The sequence below is a fragment of the Musca vetustissima genome, unplaced genomic scaffold (genome assembly GCF_032173495.1).
Source record: "Musca vetustissima isolate MV318-11 ecotype Yass unplaced genomic scaffold, APGP_CSIRO_Mvet_v1 utg8434, whole genome shotgun sequence".
Taxonomy (NCBI): domain Eukaryota; kingdom Metazoa; phylum Arthropoda; class Insecta; order Diptera; family Muscidae; genus Musca; species Musca vetustissima.
This window is the reverse complement of record NW_026877912.1, coordinates 177782-196285: the sequence shown is the minus strand read 5'-3', so window position 1 is coordinate 196285 and position 18504 is coordinate 177782. Positions and strand designations below refer to the sequence as shown.

General features: G+C 33.8%; 2 protein-coding genes across 2 annotated transcripts; one reads left to right on the top strand and one right to left on the bottom strand.

The window, feature by feature from the left end:
• Positions 1-2618: 2618 nt before the first annotated feature.
• LOC133322602 (U6 snRNA-associated Sm-like protein LSm8) lies at positions 2619-2915 on the top strand. The gene has a single exon (XM_061531580.1). It carries the CDS (start codon positions 2625-2627, stop codon positions 2913-2915), a length of 291 nt encoding a protein of 96 aa, XP_061387564.1. The 5' UTR covers positions 2619-2624.
• Positions 2916-3052: 137 nt separating this feature from the next.
• LOC133322601 (DNA polymerase delta subunit 2) lies at positions 3053-4327 on the bottom strand. The gene has a single exon (XM_061531579.1). The coding sequence runs from the start codon at positions 4325-4327 to the stop codon at positions 3053-3055; it is 1275 nt and encodes a 424-aa protein (XP_061387563.1).
• Between the last annotated feature and the right edge of the window lie 14177 nt (positions 4328-18504).

The window sequence follows — 18504 nt, the reverse complement described above, 5'->3', positions numbered from 1 at the left end:
TTTGGAATGCAATATTTGATTTGAAACGTGGTGATGGTTCATATATTTTTCCTATAATAACTAAATTTGTACGGAAGATAATGGCATTACCCCATTCCTCAGCTAATGTTTAACGTGTTTTCAGCCAAGTAAATCTTAATACAGTATTTTTCGGTTAATTGACCTTGCGGTTAATTGGTTTTCACGCTTAATTGAACCACATGATGGGTCAAAAAAATATTGCATACGAAAACACATGTAAACTTCCTCGGATAATTAATCCCTGTTAATTGATTTTTCCCATTTAATTGGTTCAAAATTCATGTCATGAAAAATAAATTTCCTCTTATTTTTCACCGTTTTTATAGACCCATGGTTCCTTTTGAGAATATGCATTGAAACACTTTCTGAGTAGATTTATGCATGTCCAGACGGACAGACGTCTGTTGATTTTAAATTGTAAACATGTCGCATTTATAATCCGGCCCAAGGACGAACCCTTTTCAAATTGAGAAAAATCGGTTCAAATTACATATAGCTCCCATATATATTTTCGTCCGATTTTATGTAAATGATGCACCGAATTATATATATATTTACAAAATTTGGCATAACATTTTGATTTATGACTAGGATAGTCTGTGCTGAATTTTGCGAAAATGGGTTCAGATTTAGATATGCGTGATTTCAGTAATTGAACAAACAGCTCAATTAAGAGGGTATAATTGGTTTTTGGTTAATTGAACAAAAAATTGTGCAAATTTTGAGGTGCAATTAACCGCAATATACTGTACAACGAAAAGTCGCAATTCCCTCAATAAGGATTCAATGGAGGGTATACTTTATACGAAAGATTACTTGAAAGTTAACAAAGCAAATTGTTATGATTCATTTATTAATTAAAACCGACATGTTGAAAATCATTAACTCAAAATGAATTATTATATTAAAGTCGAAATGACTATTCAAATATTTATTTATAAAATAAATGAATTTCTTGATTAGCTTTAAGTACAAACGTGTTTAATAAATTGAATACCTCATTTATGTTCCTTTTAATAAAAAATATATTTAAATATAGCTAAATGTGCGTATTTAAATTTTTTAAGATTTTATAAAATTGGTTTGACGATTTTCCAAAAAAAAAAAAAACAAAATCTGGCAGCCCTGGCTAGATGAACGCTCACTGCTACTTCCAGTTTGGGGAGAACCAACAGGGTCTCTTGGATCACCGGCCATCTTATTTTATTTAGTTTTCATCATAATCATTTTATTTAGTTTTCATTTCGTGTTCGAAAAAACAGAAATGTTCTAGAATTTGAAAGAGTTTCAATAGATAACGGCAAAAATGCATTCTTGTTGTGTTTGACATTTTTTCCACTCTGTGTCGATACGATGTTTTCATTTCGGCTGACAACATGGGAATATTTTTTTTATTTAACTCCTCCTTCAACTAATCCCCTTTCTATTTAAAACAGAGGGTATAGGACCATGCACCCGTATGTAGGCACCGTCTAAAAATGTCTATAAATCCTTCTGGCTGGCTGTTGTAAAAACGAAATCTTCTTAAAAACAATTTTCGCTCTGATTTGTATTCGATGATAAACTACATATAATTTCGTCCAGTTCGGTAGATAAAGCACGTGACAAGTTAAGCGAAAGCTTAACACAGCGCCATTTTGTATTTTTTTAATCCCGTATGCGTAATTAACTCCTTAAAATGCGTCCTTTTTGCGAGCCGCCCGAAGACGAACTGAAGGTAATGATTTTAAAACCTTTTTTATCTCTTTCAAAACTGGAGGCAGTTCCTCCTCCCGCTAGTACACTTTCTATTAGAATAGAAGGTATAAGACCATAAACCATATGTACGAGATAAACGAGATTTTCTTATATTTTTCGTTTAGTTCGATAATAAAACACGTGACAAGTTAAGCGAAAGCTTAAAACAACGCCATTTTGTACTTCTTTAAGCCCGAGGGCGTGATTATGGTGTTTTTACACGATATGTATTTTACATATGTGCTGTCACTTTTTTGCATATGGAAATCGAACTCGTCATGTGAAACATACGGAAATTTCAATGTGTCAAAACGATATGCAATTACATATGTATTTTTTCCGAATAGGACGCGCTCTATTTTCGTATGTGAAACATAAGGAAATCAATTACAAATTATTATTTCGTTTGTAGGTGTTTAATAAAAAAATGATGTCGATTTAACAAAAAATAAAATTGTTTTTTTGTTTATAGGTTATGTCATATGTAAAATACATATGCCGATTTGAACACAAAAATAAATGTTTTGTGTACGCCGCTAATTTTGACACACATAAGGAATTACATATGGATGAAAAAAGTGACAGCACATATGTAAAATACATATCGTGTAAAAACACCATTACCTCTATAAATGCGTCTTTATTGTGAGCCGTCCGAAGACGAACTGAATTTAAAACCTTATTTGAAAATTCCGTTGTCCGATATCTATAATTAACATATCGATAACACATCCCCATCAATTGCATGTCATCATTTCACAGTAAACACTCCAAGTGGAAGAAGAAGAAGCTGTTGTTTACATTCTCCTTTTTTCCATACAAGACGTACTAAACGTCTTTAATTTTATTCTCCCTTCCAAAGCAGAATGGCATCCACACTGGAACAGTACATCAATCACACAGTGTCCATAATAACGGCAGATGGTCGTAACTTTATTGGTACATTGAAGGGATTTGATCAAACCATCAACATCATACTGGACGAATCACATGAGCGGGTCTTCTCAACAACATCCGGCATAGAACAAATCGTCTTGGGTTTGCACATCATACGAGGTGACAACATTGCCGTAATTGGACAGATAGATGAAACAATTGACTCACGCTTGGATTTTGCCAATATTCGAGGAGAACCATTGGGTCCAGTTGTCCATTGATATGTTAATAGAAACATACCTATTGATTCTTTGCCTACTAGTCTAGTTGATAAACATGAAATGAAATAAAATAATACACATTACGTTTAAGTAAAACAATGGTGGCTTTTTATTTTTCTCTTCCTCACCCTCTTCCCTCACTCATTACAATCAAAAGAAACTTCATGACACTCTAGGTTTTCCAAATTTACCACAGCTATACTTTGGGTCTTGGCAAATCTCGGTACACAAACCAAACGTGTTTTCTGACCCTGTGTACCCTCGTAGAGTTGTGTGGAGAACTCATCACAATTGCCAACAAAATAGACATGGGGACATTCTTTAATTACGAAGGGATCACAATCCAAATAGGGATAACATGCCAATGTGTCGGGTGCAGTGGGTGCCAAGTGGCCCCATTTCAGTGTACAACGCAGCGCATCCAATGGTTTTTCCAGACCAGTATTCCTTAACATATCATTTACGTTTTGTCCAGCCGTACCCATAACCAAGGCATCATCCACGGAGCAGACGTAGGGGTTTGGAACACTTTGGAAATTCTCATGTTTGGCGGCTCGGGGAAACATGCAGCTGTGAAATGGTTGTTGAGGCATCATAAAATTTGCCGGGTCATATTGACCGGGCATAACATCAATATTTACGGAGCTAGACCAGGCAGCAAACCATTCATCCAACGCCTGCATGGCATCGACAACGTCTTTGGATTCATTAGGGCGAGCTTGTAATGAGGGCAGGCGTTTCTCTTCAGAACTTTTCACCGAATTGCCAGCAATTATAACACGCATCTTTTTCGATTCTCCTGCCTTGAGGATACTACCCCTCAACCAATATTGAAATAGATTGAGGGAATCAACGAAATTGTGTGAATTAACTTGATCCAAACCGGATAATAAAATTAGCAATCGATCTTCTCCCTTCTTTGGCAGGGGTCTCTGTATACCACCTTCATAGAAGAGAATTTCCTGAACATCAAAGCGTCCATCTTCTTCAATTAAACCCATTACAGCACACACAATGCCCGTGGCCATTTCTTCGCTACGAACCTTGCCATGGAGGCGCACCCGTTGCAGTTCATCTTCCAATATCACCTTATCCTCAGGATCGGAATAATGTTGTCTGGCCGGCTGCGGTGCCAATTGATTCTCCTCGGATATCTCCTTGAGGATGCTCGGTTTGTGTTCCTGATGTTTGTAAATTGTACCAATTAGAATGCATTCCTCCTCATTCTCTTCACGTAAATCGCATAGCTTCTTAATGGGCACCGTCTTACCCCAATGTTCTTCGGCCCGTTTGGTCAGCAATGCTGTCATTTCAGTCAATCGATGCGAGTACAAATGAAAGAATTGTCTTTGGTAATCGAAAGATTTGACCAAGAATTTTTGTGAAAGATTTTCATATTTATGTGTGGCCATTTTGTGGTGGTCGTTGTAGATTCAGGAGAAATCTATCCGGGATTCTGTATGGAATTGGTTTTGTTTATGTTTTTTTTAAACCGCCAAGATTTTCGCAATAAATTTTGTTTATAGGGAGGTTCACATGGTGTGGCAAATTCATAGTGTGTTATCGATATACAGTTGGGTCTCGATTTTGTTTAAATTTCGTGATAAGGGGCATTTTATCGTTTACATTTTTTAAGGGTCCTTTTCAGAACCTGCAGAAGTTTATAAATTATTTCATTTTTTAATTGTTTCCTTTATACATATATACGTTCTATAATTACAGTCCGTTGATTTCATTTATAAACTTAGAGATTGATTCAGAATCGAATTAGGAAAGGAGGTCTAAAACTTTTCAAATTTAATAAGTGGAAATTCGAAAACAATTTAGGCCATGACTGCTGACAGCTACCCAAGACATTAAATACGCTACGTCAATAACAGCCATGATATAAAAACTAGTTTTGAAAATCCGGCTCGATCCCTTAACTTACTTAGCTGGCTTGAGACAGAACATTTGTTCCATAATCCGAGCTTAAAAAAGAAGTATAGGCGCGTCGGTCTTGTGCGCAGCTCTTCCAATTTGAAAAACCATGTTTGGAGATGGTGATCTTTCCATCGAATTCATAGCCTTCTTCTTCGACCTGGCTCACTTTTCTATGCCATTTAAGTTGGGGCAGCCTCATTCATTCTCTCAACATGACCTAGCTACCCTAGTCGCTGCAGATCGACACGTTTGGGTATGTTTATGTTCGAGAATATATGATAAAACTCATTCGACGATGATATTCACCATCGACGCTGATGGACCAGTAGATCTTTCGGAGAATCTTTCTCTCAAATACTCCAAAAGCTGTAGAGTTTTATTTATTTATTTTTTTTAATTGGTTACTCAGACCATGGTAGCATCTGTTTACCAACACTATTCTTCTCCGGATTTCAAAGCTTTGTTTTGTTCATGGCGGTACCGAGGTATATAAAATCGTTCACTACCTCGAAACTGTAGTTTTCAAGTTTCACAGTTAGTCCGTCGGTCCCTTAACATAGAGCGGAAATGTGGAACATGTATATAGGGCTTAGTTAATTTTTGCCGAAGAAATTTGTTTCCTCAGCAAGACGCAGGAATGTGAAATTGCAACCACTTCGGTTGAAAAATGAGCCTATGATCGTTAAAATATCTGAAATGGCTCGTTTCGTTTATATGGGGTCTGTATCAAAATATACACTTATATTTTCCATATATTACTAATGTATTTTCCGATGAATTTTTTAAGGTTCCACGAACGCATCTTTTAACAATATTTGCCCACTGTACTTCAATGGAAACATAACGTAACATGTGAACTCCTCTTAATATTTCGATAACAGTCATGTACTAGAGATGGTAATTGAACCTATTACCAAATAACTTATTTATCCATAACTTACTTCCACATCTGTTCCATTGTAACATACATTACTGATTCCAATTAATAAAACAATCAGAAGGAAATACCTTAAAAATCCCAATAAAGGTATATGAAAAATGGCAAATGTCAGTGAACGCATTGATAAATTAAAAGAAGAAGCAGCTGGGTTACGACAAGAGGTGAAAGAACTGAAAGGTAAGCACTTACGAATGGAATGAGTCAAATTGTTTTCACTAACATCCAAACACACAAAAACACAGTTTTTTTGTGTATTTTCTTTCATATCATTTTATAATGTTTAATTTTATTATAACAGACACTTTACAACAACAAAATCAACTGATTATTAATCTGCTTACCAAACAGAATCAGTTACTGGAAAGAGCAAATACAACACCCGCACTAATCCAAAACAATGTATCCGATGTAATATATGGAGGAAATATATCGGTAACAATACGACGTTTTCCATTGCCAAGTTTAGAGAGTTTGGCAAAATTTGAATCGGAACTCAATGATGATAATATGCAACAGAATGTAAGATAGATGAATTCGATTTTTTCTTATAATACCTTAATTAATTTAAATTATTGCAATGTTTTTGTTTTGTTTTGCAGATCAATATAGTGCAACATCTTCTGTCGCCGCATGGTCTAGTCAAGAATATTGTAAATGTTATATCGGATAAAATTATTATGGAGGTTAATGTGGATGGTCATCACAATAAAAAGCGACTATTAGATTATGCAAAATTTATAGATCTTATGTATAGTAAGTAATTGATTTAAATATCTTTACACATATTTGGCCTGTTCCGTACTGCAAGAATCTACTATTTTTTACTTCGATAACACTTTTTTCCTTTATGATATCGAAAAAAAAAATAGTAAAAACTCGTAGATTCTTACAGTACGGGAACAGTCCTAATAGGACTGTTATATATATTTTGTTTTTGTTTGCCACAGGTGCCTGCTTCAAGGAAGGCTATTCAAAAAAACATTTTCTAAACGATCTCAGACGTGCATTACGGATTATAAAAAATCGTTGCCACAAAAATAATTGTATTGCCCGCCAAAAGTTACGTGAATGCAATGCGGTGTCGGAAATCCCCTTAGATATTGTGAAATCCGAAGAGGATGTAGATTTTGAGTAGAAAATTTATCATTTGTTTTTTTTTACATTACATTTTTATGCCATTTGCGGGTCAAATGTGATAAATTCCAAACGATTTGAAATTTTTGGTGTTCATTCTCATTAATAGAGGATTTTCGATGGGTTCCACTGAATTTACACGTTTTTAATTTTATCTGTAATAATAATATACATTTTTTGGACTAACTAGCTTAAGACTTTATATTTCATAAGTTTGAAATATTTAATATAAGTACGACTTTTTCATTGTTAATAACAAAAAAAAAATTAATGAACAGCAAATACACATGTTAAAATTTTACTTATTTCCTCTTTTGGTATTTTGAAGCTTTTGGCGCCGTTTTTAACAGAATGGTTTTTAATTTGATATTAAGGATTATCATTGAACAAAAAATCTGCCAAAAAAAATATCAATATTTACCCAAGTTTCCGGGCTACCCAAATAAGTGGGTGGTTTTGGGCACATTTTTTAACCGAATGGGGCTCTAACTGATTTTTCTGATTCTCATGAGGTGTCAAATCTTCCTACCAAAAATTATCAATACCGGTCCACGTTTTGGTATAGCTCTCATATAACAGTACCAACCTATTTTCGATATTTTTATGGCTTTAGCCGAATTTTCTCTCCGATATTATTGTAATATGTTAAAAAGGATTCTTAGAAGTGGTACATATTGTTTTAGGATAGTCTTGAATTTTTGTTTGCGGATTTAAAAAGATGCTCGACCATCTGCGAAGCCTTAGCCAAACGGAGAGAGATAGACCCATTTCTTAACTTCTGGAATTTGGTTGGGCACCAAGCAATTATCTTTTTCTTGCATTGCAAAATTTCTTTAATGATAAAAAATTGGTATCTAGGGAGGATTGTGAATGTGAGTTTTTTGCAAATCGACAGCAGGACTTCTATCAGAGATGCATAATGAATTTAACTTTAAAATGACAACAAATCATACAACAAAACGGTGGATATTTGGCCCAAATCGGACATTCCGAAGCATGTTAAATAAACTCCTATTGTTCATATAAAAATAATGGATTTCTTTTTCCCCAACCTAATAACAGCATTTTTTATTTTGGATACATACGGAAACTGTATTCAAATCTGGACCATTTTTAATTTTTCTGAAGCGATTTCAACGAAAATCAAAATACACAATTCAAGTCTAATTTTAATAAAATCATAGGGTCTTTGGTGCAAAATTTACTTAAAATCGGCTGAAAATATATAATTAACACACTCTATCCTAGACTCAATTTAGTATGATGTCCAAAATTTCGTCTCAATCGGGCAAACGTAGGGTGTTGATCGGACGAAAATATATATGGAAGCTACGTCTAAATCTCAAAAAATTTCTCCAAAATTTGACACACGTTATTCTAGCCTCTATACGGTGTGCTATTGTAAATTTTGTATCAATCGGAGAAATCTTGGAAATTTGGTGTGGAGCTATATCTGAATCTGAACCGATTTCTCCAAAATTTTACATACGTTATTTTAGCCTCAATTCAATACGATATACAAAATTGCAATCAGACAACACAATCCTTGGGAAGTTGGTGCATCACTTACATAAAATCGGAGTAAAATATATATGCGAGCTATATCTATATCAGATCCGATTTCAATGAAACTTAACACACTATCCTAGGCTAAATTTCATATGTTATGCCAATTTTTTCCCCAAAAGGACAAATCGTGGGGTTTGGTACACCATTTACATTAAATCGGACGAAAATATATATGGGAGATATATTTAAATCTGAAATAACGGTAAAGTTAAAATACAAAATTTTCATGTAAAATATAAAATTTATGTGTCGGTAGGGCTTAACGGCTATGTAGGTGATGGCCCTTAACTTACCGAATTTGTTTGCTATTTGGCGAAATTTAAATAAATGAAAATTTATTGTTATCCACAATGGTCGGTAATTCTGTCGTCGTGAAACATTTACAAAATATAACACCGAGTTGAAAACAATTGGTCTGTTCCCGTACTGCAAGAATCGACCACTTTTTACTACGATAACGAATTTTCCTTTATGATATCGAAGAAAATAGTAAAATCTGGTAGATTCTTGGAGTACGGGAACAGGCCAAATTTGATATAAAAATAAAAATTCGTAATAAATTTGTCATCTTTTTTTATTTCAAAAATAACAAAGAAAACAACAATTGCTTTGTTGCAAAATTTTTCAATTTTTTTACAAATTTTTCTTCGAAAAATATACAATTTTGTTTTTGTATATGAACACATATAGTTGCTATTATTAATCACCAATAATATAGGTATCATCAGATTTAATTAACGATTGCACTTGTGAATTGGATTGACTTTCATCATCATCATCCATTTCTTCATCATAAACGTCATCGTCAATTTCACGTTTACGTTTACCCATCAGCTTGTAATTGCGAATTTTCACCAATCTAATGCCATGGCGCATATCCATAAGAAATGCCTTTAAACTGTAACCATCTTTGTAGACGGCTTCTATAAAAGTAAAGTATAAGAAGTTTATGATTGCTTCACAAGGTATCATTTATGTATGTATGTATGTACTTACGAAATAGTATATCTATAAAACGGTTATATTTTAGAAGACGTTTTTTACCATGATTACCGTCCAAATTACATTGCAATACGATATTGTCGGCTAACACATATTTGAGATTGTTAGCCACACCCTGGGGCAATAGCAAACGTTGCAGTACAAGGATCTAAGGTAATGCAAAAGAGAGATTAATAACAAAATACAAAAAAATATATATGTATATATTAAAATGGAGACTTAAGTTCAAATATTTGAAATGAAATAAGTTATTTTTTTTTAAATAAGAGGATTTATTTATATTTAATTATCAGGGCACTGTGTTTCTCATATCGCATAAACCAGATACTACTGTAGAGATATTATGGTTTACCTCAAATTACCCTCCTCAGGCGAGATGAACTTTTAAATTATGGCGAACACAATCAGCAGCCTCCACAGATCCAATTCTTTTCAAACTAGATGTTGTGTCTAGAACTCTTGGTTATTCTAGACCAATAACTGTCATGGAAATAACATTTAAATACTCACCCAAGGACTATATCCTGAGCACAACAATGGACCGAATAACAGATATCACATGTTTTTTAAGAGTATCGGTTATAGGACAGCTAGGACATAGGCCTTACACATTTTTAATGGACAAGTTCTTTTTTAATTTTTTTGAAAAAATTATATTTTTCTTGGCTGATTCCTCTTGGTATCGGTGTTCATTGGGTTTGATTCCATTCAGATATTATGACAATTATCCCAGTGAAGGAAACACCGTTCAATAGTGGATTCCACTGACGTATTCGCCTGTTGATAAAGACCCCGAATTGACAAAATTGAAATAATTAAGTTGTCCACCTCTCATTGTCGGATTTGGTATATCTATGGGAACCTAAAATGTATGGTTTATTATTTTTAACCCAGGTGAGAATTCACGTTAAAAATAAATAAAACATTATTAGATATACCAATACAAATGTCTCCATCTTCTTTCAACATTTCAATTATCTATTACGAATAGATACAGCCGAAATTCCTATACAATACCACCAATTCCACTTTTGTGAATGGGCGTATCAAATAGAAAAAAACCACTTACAATTTCATCATTATTCTTTCCACTCAATAAAGAGCCCTCCAACTTTTCCAAATCCTCCAAAGATTTTATAGGAAATAATTTCGAAAAGTCTATAACATTTCGTTGTATTGCAACGGATGATGGATTTGGATTCATCCTCATGTCACTGCCATTTGCCAGATTTTCCAATATTTGGATTTTCTTCGTTTCCGATAATTCATAAATTATTGCCAATATTTTGGCATTCTGTTTCATAAGACCATCTAAAAGATAACAGACGTATTATGATATTAAATGCTATAAAATTGCCATGTTCTTACACTTTAAATCCTTTATTTCATTTTTCAAGTCAGACATCTCGTGTTCCAGTTCATCCACTTTGACATTAACATCATTCCCCTTGAGCTCACGTATTTCCCTCTTTAGGGAGGTGGTCAGCTTTATTAGCTCCTCCACTTTAGTTGCTAAATCCATGGTAGTATGGATTTTGTGTATAGTTTTAGTGGAACGTTATTTAAGATATGTTTAAATATATCTCGCTCATAGTTCGCTACAGAAATTTCTTGAAGTCCTTCTTTGTTTACAAACAGAAAAAATTTCGATAACGATAACTTCCTTAACCACCCAGATGGTAATTTGTATGGGGGCATCTGCTATGGGGACGTATGGCAGTTAGTTAAAAAAATGGCATTTTTGTATTAGAATAATGATGCGTGTAGATCTCAAATGTTATTCCATAGTGTATAAGTCAAATATAAAGTGTGTTCGAATAGGATAAAAAGAAAATGTCAACAAAATTTTTTTCAACGAACAGAGCAAATCAGAATTTGCGTTTACCGCAAATTCTGAACAGGCAAAGTTTTTTCTTCCTCGTACCCCTCTCGCCTACAAACTCAGTATTTGCCAAATAAAAATTTGCCTGTGGAAAAGCAGACTAACATTTACTCAGTAAGAATTTGCTGAGAGTTAATACGAATTTTTCGTTCTCAAGAGAGTAAATTGCAAAAAGTAAATGACAACATCCAGCAAAAATGTTGTATCGACACAACTGATTTTAACAACAACAAATTGGTCCAAACAAAAAAACAGCTTTTTATTAAAAAAAATTGATAGCAAGCGGAAAATTGATGTTAGCGGGGTTTTATACACTTGGGATTGGTGTTGAGAGTTTCTCTCTCTCATTGGTAAATTGTGAATTGAGTTGGAAAACATTACCACAGGTAGGAACAAAAAAGTACGAAAAGGTACCTAAATTCTACTTCAAATGATAATAAATCATAATTATCAGGAAATATTGGTCAATATTTATACCAGTTATTAACATAAATAATATATGTTATAATTTAAGCGTAAATGTATTCACGAATAATAAAAAATCTAATTTTTGTTTTGGTACGTTTATGTCAATTCGTACAAAAAGTGCGCTTGTTACAAAATTAAAAATAGCGCAACTCTCATTACTCTCTCAAGAGAGAGAAACTCTCAACACCAATTCCAATCCCGATAAGTGTAATACCCTGCTTATTTATAAATATGGTCTGTTTCCGTACTGCAAAAATCTACTCCATTTTACTATTTTCTTCGATATTATAAAAAATTCGTTATCGTAGTAAAAATAGTAGATTCTTGCACTACGGGAACAGACCAATAATTGCGTTTTCTTAATCCGTTTTAATGGTTATTCCCCTTTTCCAAGCCAAATTTTTATTTGGCAAATTCAGAGTTTGTAGGTGAGAGGGGTGCTAGAAAGAAAAACACTGACACACAGCCGGTTTTTGTTTACAAACCTGTTGCTTTAATTTGTGCAAATGAAATTTAATTTTTGCAATTTATATAATAAAATATATAAAAAAATAAATAAAATATTAAAAAATTGTTTAAAATGTAAACACTTTTGACGTTTCTTTCTTTTATATTTTGATTCGCAAATTTGGCAAAAAAAATTGCTGGTTGAAAATCAAGCGAAAATTTCAAAAGAGAAAACAAACAATTTGCCAAATAACAATTTGCCTGTTGAAACGTGGACTTAATGATACAAAATCAATATAAAATTCACAAAACGATCAATTTGCTTGAGAACAATTTTGTTGTTTGTTTACAAAACATAGCAAAACAGCTGATGGTACAAGAAAATTCTTACTGAGTAAATTTTTCCTTGTAAGAATCTGCAAATACTCAGTAACTTAACTGTCAAATCTGTTCTCTCAATTCACTCTCTTTTACTGTACATTTGGGTAAACGAACATGTACATATTAGGTTCGTTCGTTTACTTTCCCAGTAATATTTACTCAGTAAGAATTTGCAGAGAGTAAATACGAATTTTTCCTTTTCAAGAGAGAAAACTGCAAAAAGTAAACGAACAACATCCAGTAAAAAGATTGTTTCTACACAGCTGATTAAAACAACAAACAAATTGGCGCAAACTAAAAAACAACATTTTTATTAGAAAAATGGATAACAAGCGGAAAATTGATGTTGTTTGTTCCCCACAAACATTTAAAAGGTTTTTTTTTTTTTTTTGTGTTTTAAGTTATTGGCCCGCCTCCCGATTGTTAACAGCGCCACCACCAATTTAAAAGGGTTGTGACCTGTTATTCCTGTATCTGCAATTGATATGGGGGTGGACATAACCGATGGTATTCCAGACATGTTAGGGATGCACACTTATTTGTTTGGATTTGGAACCTAAAAATCGTTCGCCAATTACTCTTGTATTTCCTTATTTTTAAATACTTGCGTTTTCTTCATCCATTTTAGTATTTAATGATAGAAAATCAAAATAAAATTCACAAAACAATCAATTTTCTTAAGAACAATTTTTTGTTTGTTTACAAAACATAACAAAACAGCTGATTAAATATCAGCTGATGGTACAAGAAAATTCTTACTGAGTAAATTTTCCTTGTAAGAATTTGCAAATACTCAGTAACACAACTGTCAAATCTGCTCTCTCAATTCACTCTCTTTTACTGGACTTTTGGGTAAACGAACAACATTTTGTAATAATTTGTACAAATTCGTACAAATTATTGAGTAAACGAACGAACCTATTATTGAGTCAAACGAACGAACCATTCGGGTATGTTCTGGAACTCACGCCGTGTTCTTTTCACTTTACACATACACTTCACCTCAGAAGCTACCTCCTGTTCTGCTTCTCACGTGAATTGAAATTTTGAACTGCGACAAAAATAAACGTCGACATGGTACTTTGCAGAAATAGTGTTGCCATTCAATATAAACTGTATTCGTTTTTAACATTGTTTCTGTAATTTTTTAGTGATTTCGTTAATTCTAACGACAATTTTATTATTATTTTTTAATATTTTTTTATTCGCAACATAAAATATATGTATGAAACCTCTGTAATAACATTAATTTCTTGATTGATTTAAGGGGAACATTTGGTAACCCTATCTTTTTCGGCCTTACTTCAAATCAGTTGTTTGTGTCAAGCAAGAAATTCAATTGAAGAAAATTTAAGACAAACCTTAGTATCTATTTAAAATTTGTTGTTAATGGTGTTTCATGTTCATTTTGTGATTTTAAACAAATTATACGCAATAATAACAAATCAATCTATCATAATGTGCGTTTTTTATTTCAAAAAAGATTTTCTTTTATATGAAAAAACAGGAATACACCCGACTCTCACTATGGAAATGTAAGTGTAAAGAATACACCTCAAATGGGTGTAAAGTGTGTTACAGAATACCTCGGCGTGTGTTCGATACACTTCTGCCGTTGAAGTGAATGCCAGAACATGCCCGATTAATACACTGGATTTGTGAATATAGTTAAGGTGACGTATACCCTATAGAAATGACATTTGAGATCGAGTGGATTTAGTAGTCTAAATGGGTTGTCAGCGTTTCTTTTCAAAATCGATTTGGGAATATGATTTGATTGATTCACAAATCATACATTTCTTCTTTCCAATGTTGCATGGCATAATTATACAAGGTAGTGTCATGCAGACATATGTTTGCAATTTTTTTTTCATAAATTTACTTTTGACAACATTCAGCTTTCAAAATTTAAATGAAAACACCTTCAGTGGCAAAAATTGCTAAATTATTTATATTTATTAATATTTTAAAGTTCCCTGCTTATAAAGCCTATAAATATAATTTGGAACACGCACAGTTACATCTTGAGAACAATGTGCAGCTTTATAAAATATAAATTAGTTATTTTCTGAAAATATGCTAATTGACATAAAAAAAATTTTATGGAATTTATTTTCCATTTAGCGTACATGCAAACGCTAACACTTTTTACCGGGTTAAACTACTTTATCATGGTACAATTATAAAAGGTAACAGCAAATCCCAGCTGATTTGATTCCAACGTAATACTAGTGTCAATATGAATTTGACAAATTATGTTTTTAAAAATCACCCAACAGGAAAATTGGGAACGCATACAATTTAAAATTGTTTTTTATTAAATGTGCTCCTGTATTCAATTTACTCAATCTGCCTGCTGGGAAAGTTTAAGGAAGCAAATCTTTCTTCAAGGAATAAACCGCTATTCCCAGCATTTTCATATGTGTTACACATATATATGGCAATGGCTCAATTATAGGAAAGATGTGGAATAGATAGAAATATAAATTTAATAGATTTTCATTCATGTTTTTCAATTTTTATTTTGAGGATTCGAAAAAATTTCATTTTCAAAATAAAAATAATTTGATGATGATTTGTTTGTTTATTTACATTTTTCTGTCAAATGAGTTGACACTAGTAGAACTTACAACAACAAATTTCCATGTGGTTGTTGCATCGTTTTTGTACAACAACACTTGCTGTTACCTTCTATTATTATACCATGATACTTTATGAGGGTTTATTTGTCATATATGCAATGAAATTGACAATTTAAACCCACTGGATTAATGAAATCCACTATAATGTAAACGTGCTATTATTTAAAATTGATGTATGAGCAAGGCCAATAGATAAGGTAATCCAAGGAGACCAGCTGAGTATCAGCAGCCACTCAAGTTTGCTGTCAAAATTCATTATTGTGATTTGACTTCCATTATGAAAACGTAAACAAAGTCCACATTTCTGACATTAGACTTGAGAAAAAACAGCTGCTTTCCGATTTCGATTGCTACTTGGGTGACCTTATTAATAGATCTTGATGTATGAGTTACAACGTTACCTAAAATCCGACGGGGCGTAAAAAAATATTCAACTTCCCACTATGGCAAAATGTTGTGTACGGCCGTATTACCCAAATACATCGAATCCATATCTTCAAGCAAATAATGCAAACCGCAACACAAAATTGAAAATTTATTAAATTAATCCACACATTTTTAGTTTCCATTCGAAATTTCAAATTTCCTGAATCTTTTGTTTTTATTTTCAACAAAAGAAAAAAATGAAAAATAAGTTCTGTCAAAGTTGAAATTTTGTACGTTCGACGTATTTCGGTAACATTCATATAAATATATGTGTTCTACATTTGTGGTGAAAAACGTCGAACGAGCTAGTTAAATTTTAGGTAAGGATGTTACAAATTAAACAGGGTTGTCATTATTAATTTCTCAAATGAGACTACCTTCAATAATTATGCCCATGGTACAATTCATGGTGCAATAATAAGGTGATGTATCAAAACAAAAACCTTTGTTTTTGTTTCGAAAATCTGTCAAATTTCCTTCTAATACTTCGCATGGTTTACAACATTGCCCATCGAATTCATGTAGAAATTACGCACTTTGACAGTTAATCAAGACGTCAGCTGCGCTAAGTGGACTACCTATTCATTGTGCCATGGTACAATTATAAAAGGTAACAGCAAATCCCAGCTGATTTGATTCCAACATAATACTAGTGTCTATATGAATTTGACAAATTATGTTTTTAAAAATCAACCAACAGGAAAATTGGGAACACAGACAATTTGAAATTGTTCTTTATTAACTATGGTCCCGTATTCAATTTACTCAATCTGCCTGCTGGGACAAACAAAGACTTGCCGCAAGTAAACTCGCCTAATCTAAATTGGGACTATGGTACCAAAAGTGTACATTCATGCAGGTTCTGGAACAAATATTTTATTTAATTATTCGCAATATTTACATGAAATAGGTATGTATGTTCAAATTAATTTATAAAGCACTGATAATAACTTATCTCTTGATTGGTTCAGTATACTTATAAGAGTCCACCGGATATTTTCTTGATCTTGAATCCACAGCATTCTTATGATTTATTTTAGACGGTTTAGTAGTATATTCGAAACGATTGTATGGTACCAAAGGATTTACTAGTTTCTTATGGCTGGAAGGTTTGTGAGCGATCCGAGATTTACATTGTTCAACAGACCCATGGTGTTTTTTGTGTTCATAATCTGATATTTGTGTCGACACAAACCTTTTATTCTCTCCCGAAAAATATGGTTTTTGATGTTTGCCAGGTATATAAGGTCCTTCTGTAGACATAATTCCCTTATCATAACTTGAATATAATGGCTTAATCGTATGAAGATTTAAATTGGATTTATGTGCTGGTACAATCCTTTTGCCATCTCTTGGATAAGCTGTCAATTTGAAATCTCTAGAAAATGATGGCCTTCGTGTTTGGGGGATTATCCTTTTTCCATCATTGAGAGATGTTGTTATGACAGATTGAATGGACTTGCGTTTAATTTCTTTATTTGGTGTACGAATTGGATTCCTTGATATGTCTTTTAAAAAATGTGTCTTTTTTCTATCCATGGAATAATATGGCGGGTGGCGTAGGGGATGATAGATACCAAGCAACGGCTCTGATTAGCTTTAACATGGCGAAGCCCAGGCTTATCTTGGTCCCTCTTTCATCTCAATTGTGGACACTGACCTCCCCGCGGTGCCACCTGGGGAGCTATTCTCATCACCCGATGAAATAGTGAGCTAATATGTGCCGCGAGTTCACCCATAAGAACTATAAAAAAATGGGTTGAGGCGTCGGGTTAGTTGCCCACTCTCGGAAAACCCAACCTACTATGAAAAAGCAAAGAAAAAGAAAACCAAACCCCCCTAATGTTGACGACCCCCGCAAACGTATAAAGGACCACGATCTGCGAATCTGCACTTGGAATGTGCGCACGCTATACAGAACAGGGGCAGTGTTCGCTTTGGCGGATATACTCAAGAAGTACAAAGCCGATATTATTGCCTTACAGGAAATGCGATGGAAAGGGACAGGCGTAAGTAAATCAGACGATTACGCCCTGTATTATAGCTGCCATGAAACGAGACATGAATTTGGCTGCGGATTTATGGTTAACAGGAGAATAAATGACCTTGTCTCCAGATTCACTCCAGTAGATGAGCGAATTGCTATAATCCGTATAAAAGCGAAGTTCTTTTACATCAGTCTAATTTGCGCTCATGCTCCGACCGAAGATAAAGATGAACAGACCAAAGATATATTTTATGAGCGCCTAGAAACAGCATATGACCGTTGCCCTGGCCATGACATTAAAATTCTGCTAGGAGATTTTAATGCAAAAATCGGAAGGGAAAATATCTTTGGCCCCACCGTCGGAAAATTCAGCCTTCATGAAGAAACATCCGACAACGGCATGAGGTTGATTGACTTCGCGGCAGCAAAAAACATGGTAGTTAGCAGCACCAGATTCAAGCATCTCGATATACACAAGGCCACCTGGATTTCTCCTGATCAAGTAACGAGAAATAAAATTGATCATGTTGTGATAGACGGAAGGCATGCATCCAGTGTTTTAGACGTCCGATCGATCCGAGGAGCGAATATCGATTCGGACCATTACCTTGTGGCAGCCAAGGTACGCACCCGTCTAAATGTTGCAGCAAAGGTGCGATCTAATACAACACGGAAACTCGACGTCGAAAAGCTGCAAACACAACAGGTAGCCGAGGCCTACTCCGCTCAACTTACCCATCTGCTTGAAGAAAGCACTTCTTGTCCCGATAATAGTATAGAAGCACAAT

Coding starts and splice junctions, on each gene's coding strand:
- LOC133322602 (XM_061531580.1), top strand. CDS start 2,625: ATGGCATCCACACTGGAACAGTACATCAATCACACAGTGTCCATAATA.
- LOC133322601 (XM_061531579.1), bottom strand. CDS start 4,327: ATGGCCACACATAAATATGAAAATCTTTCACAAAAATTCTTGGTCAAA.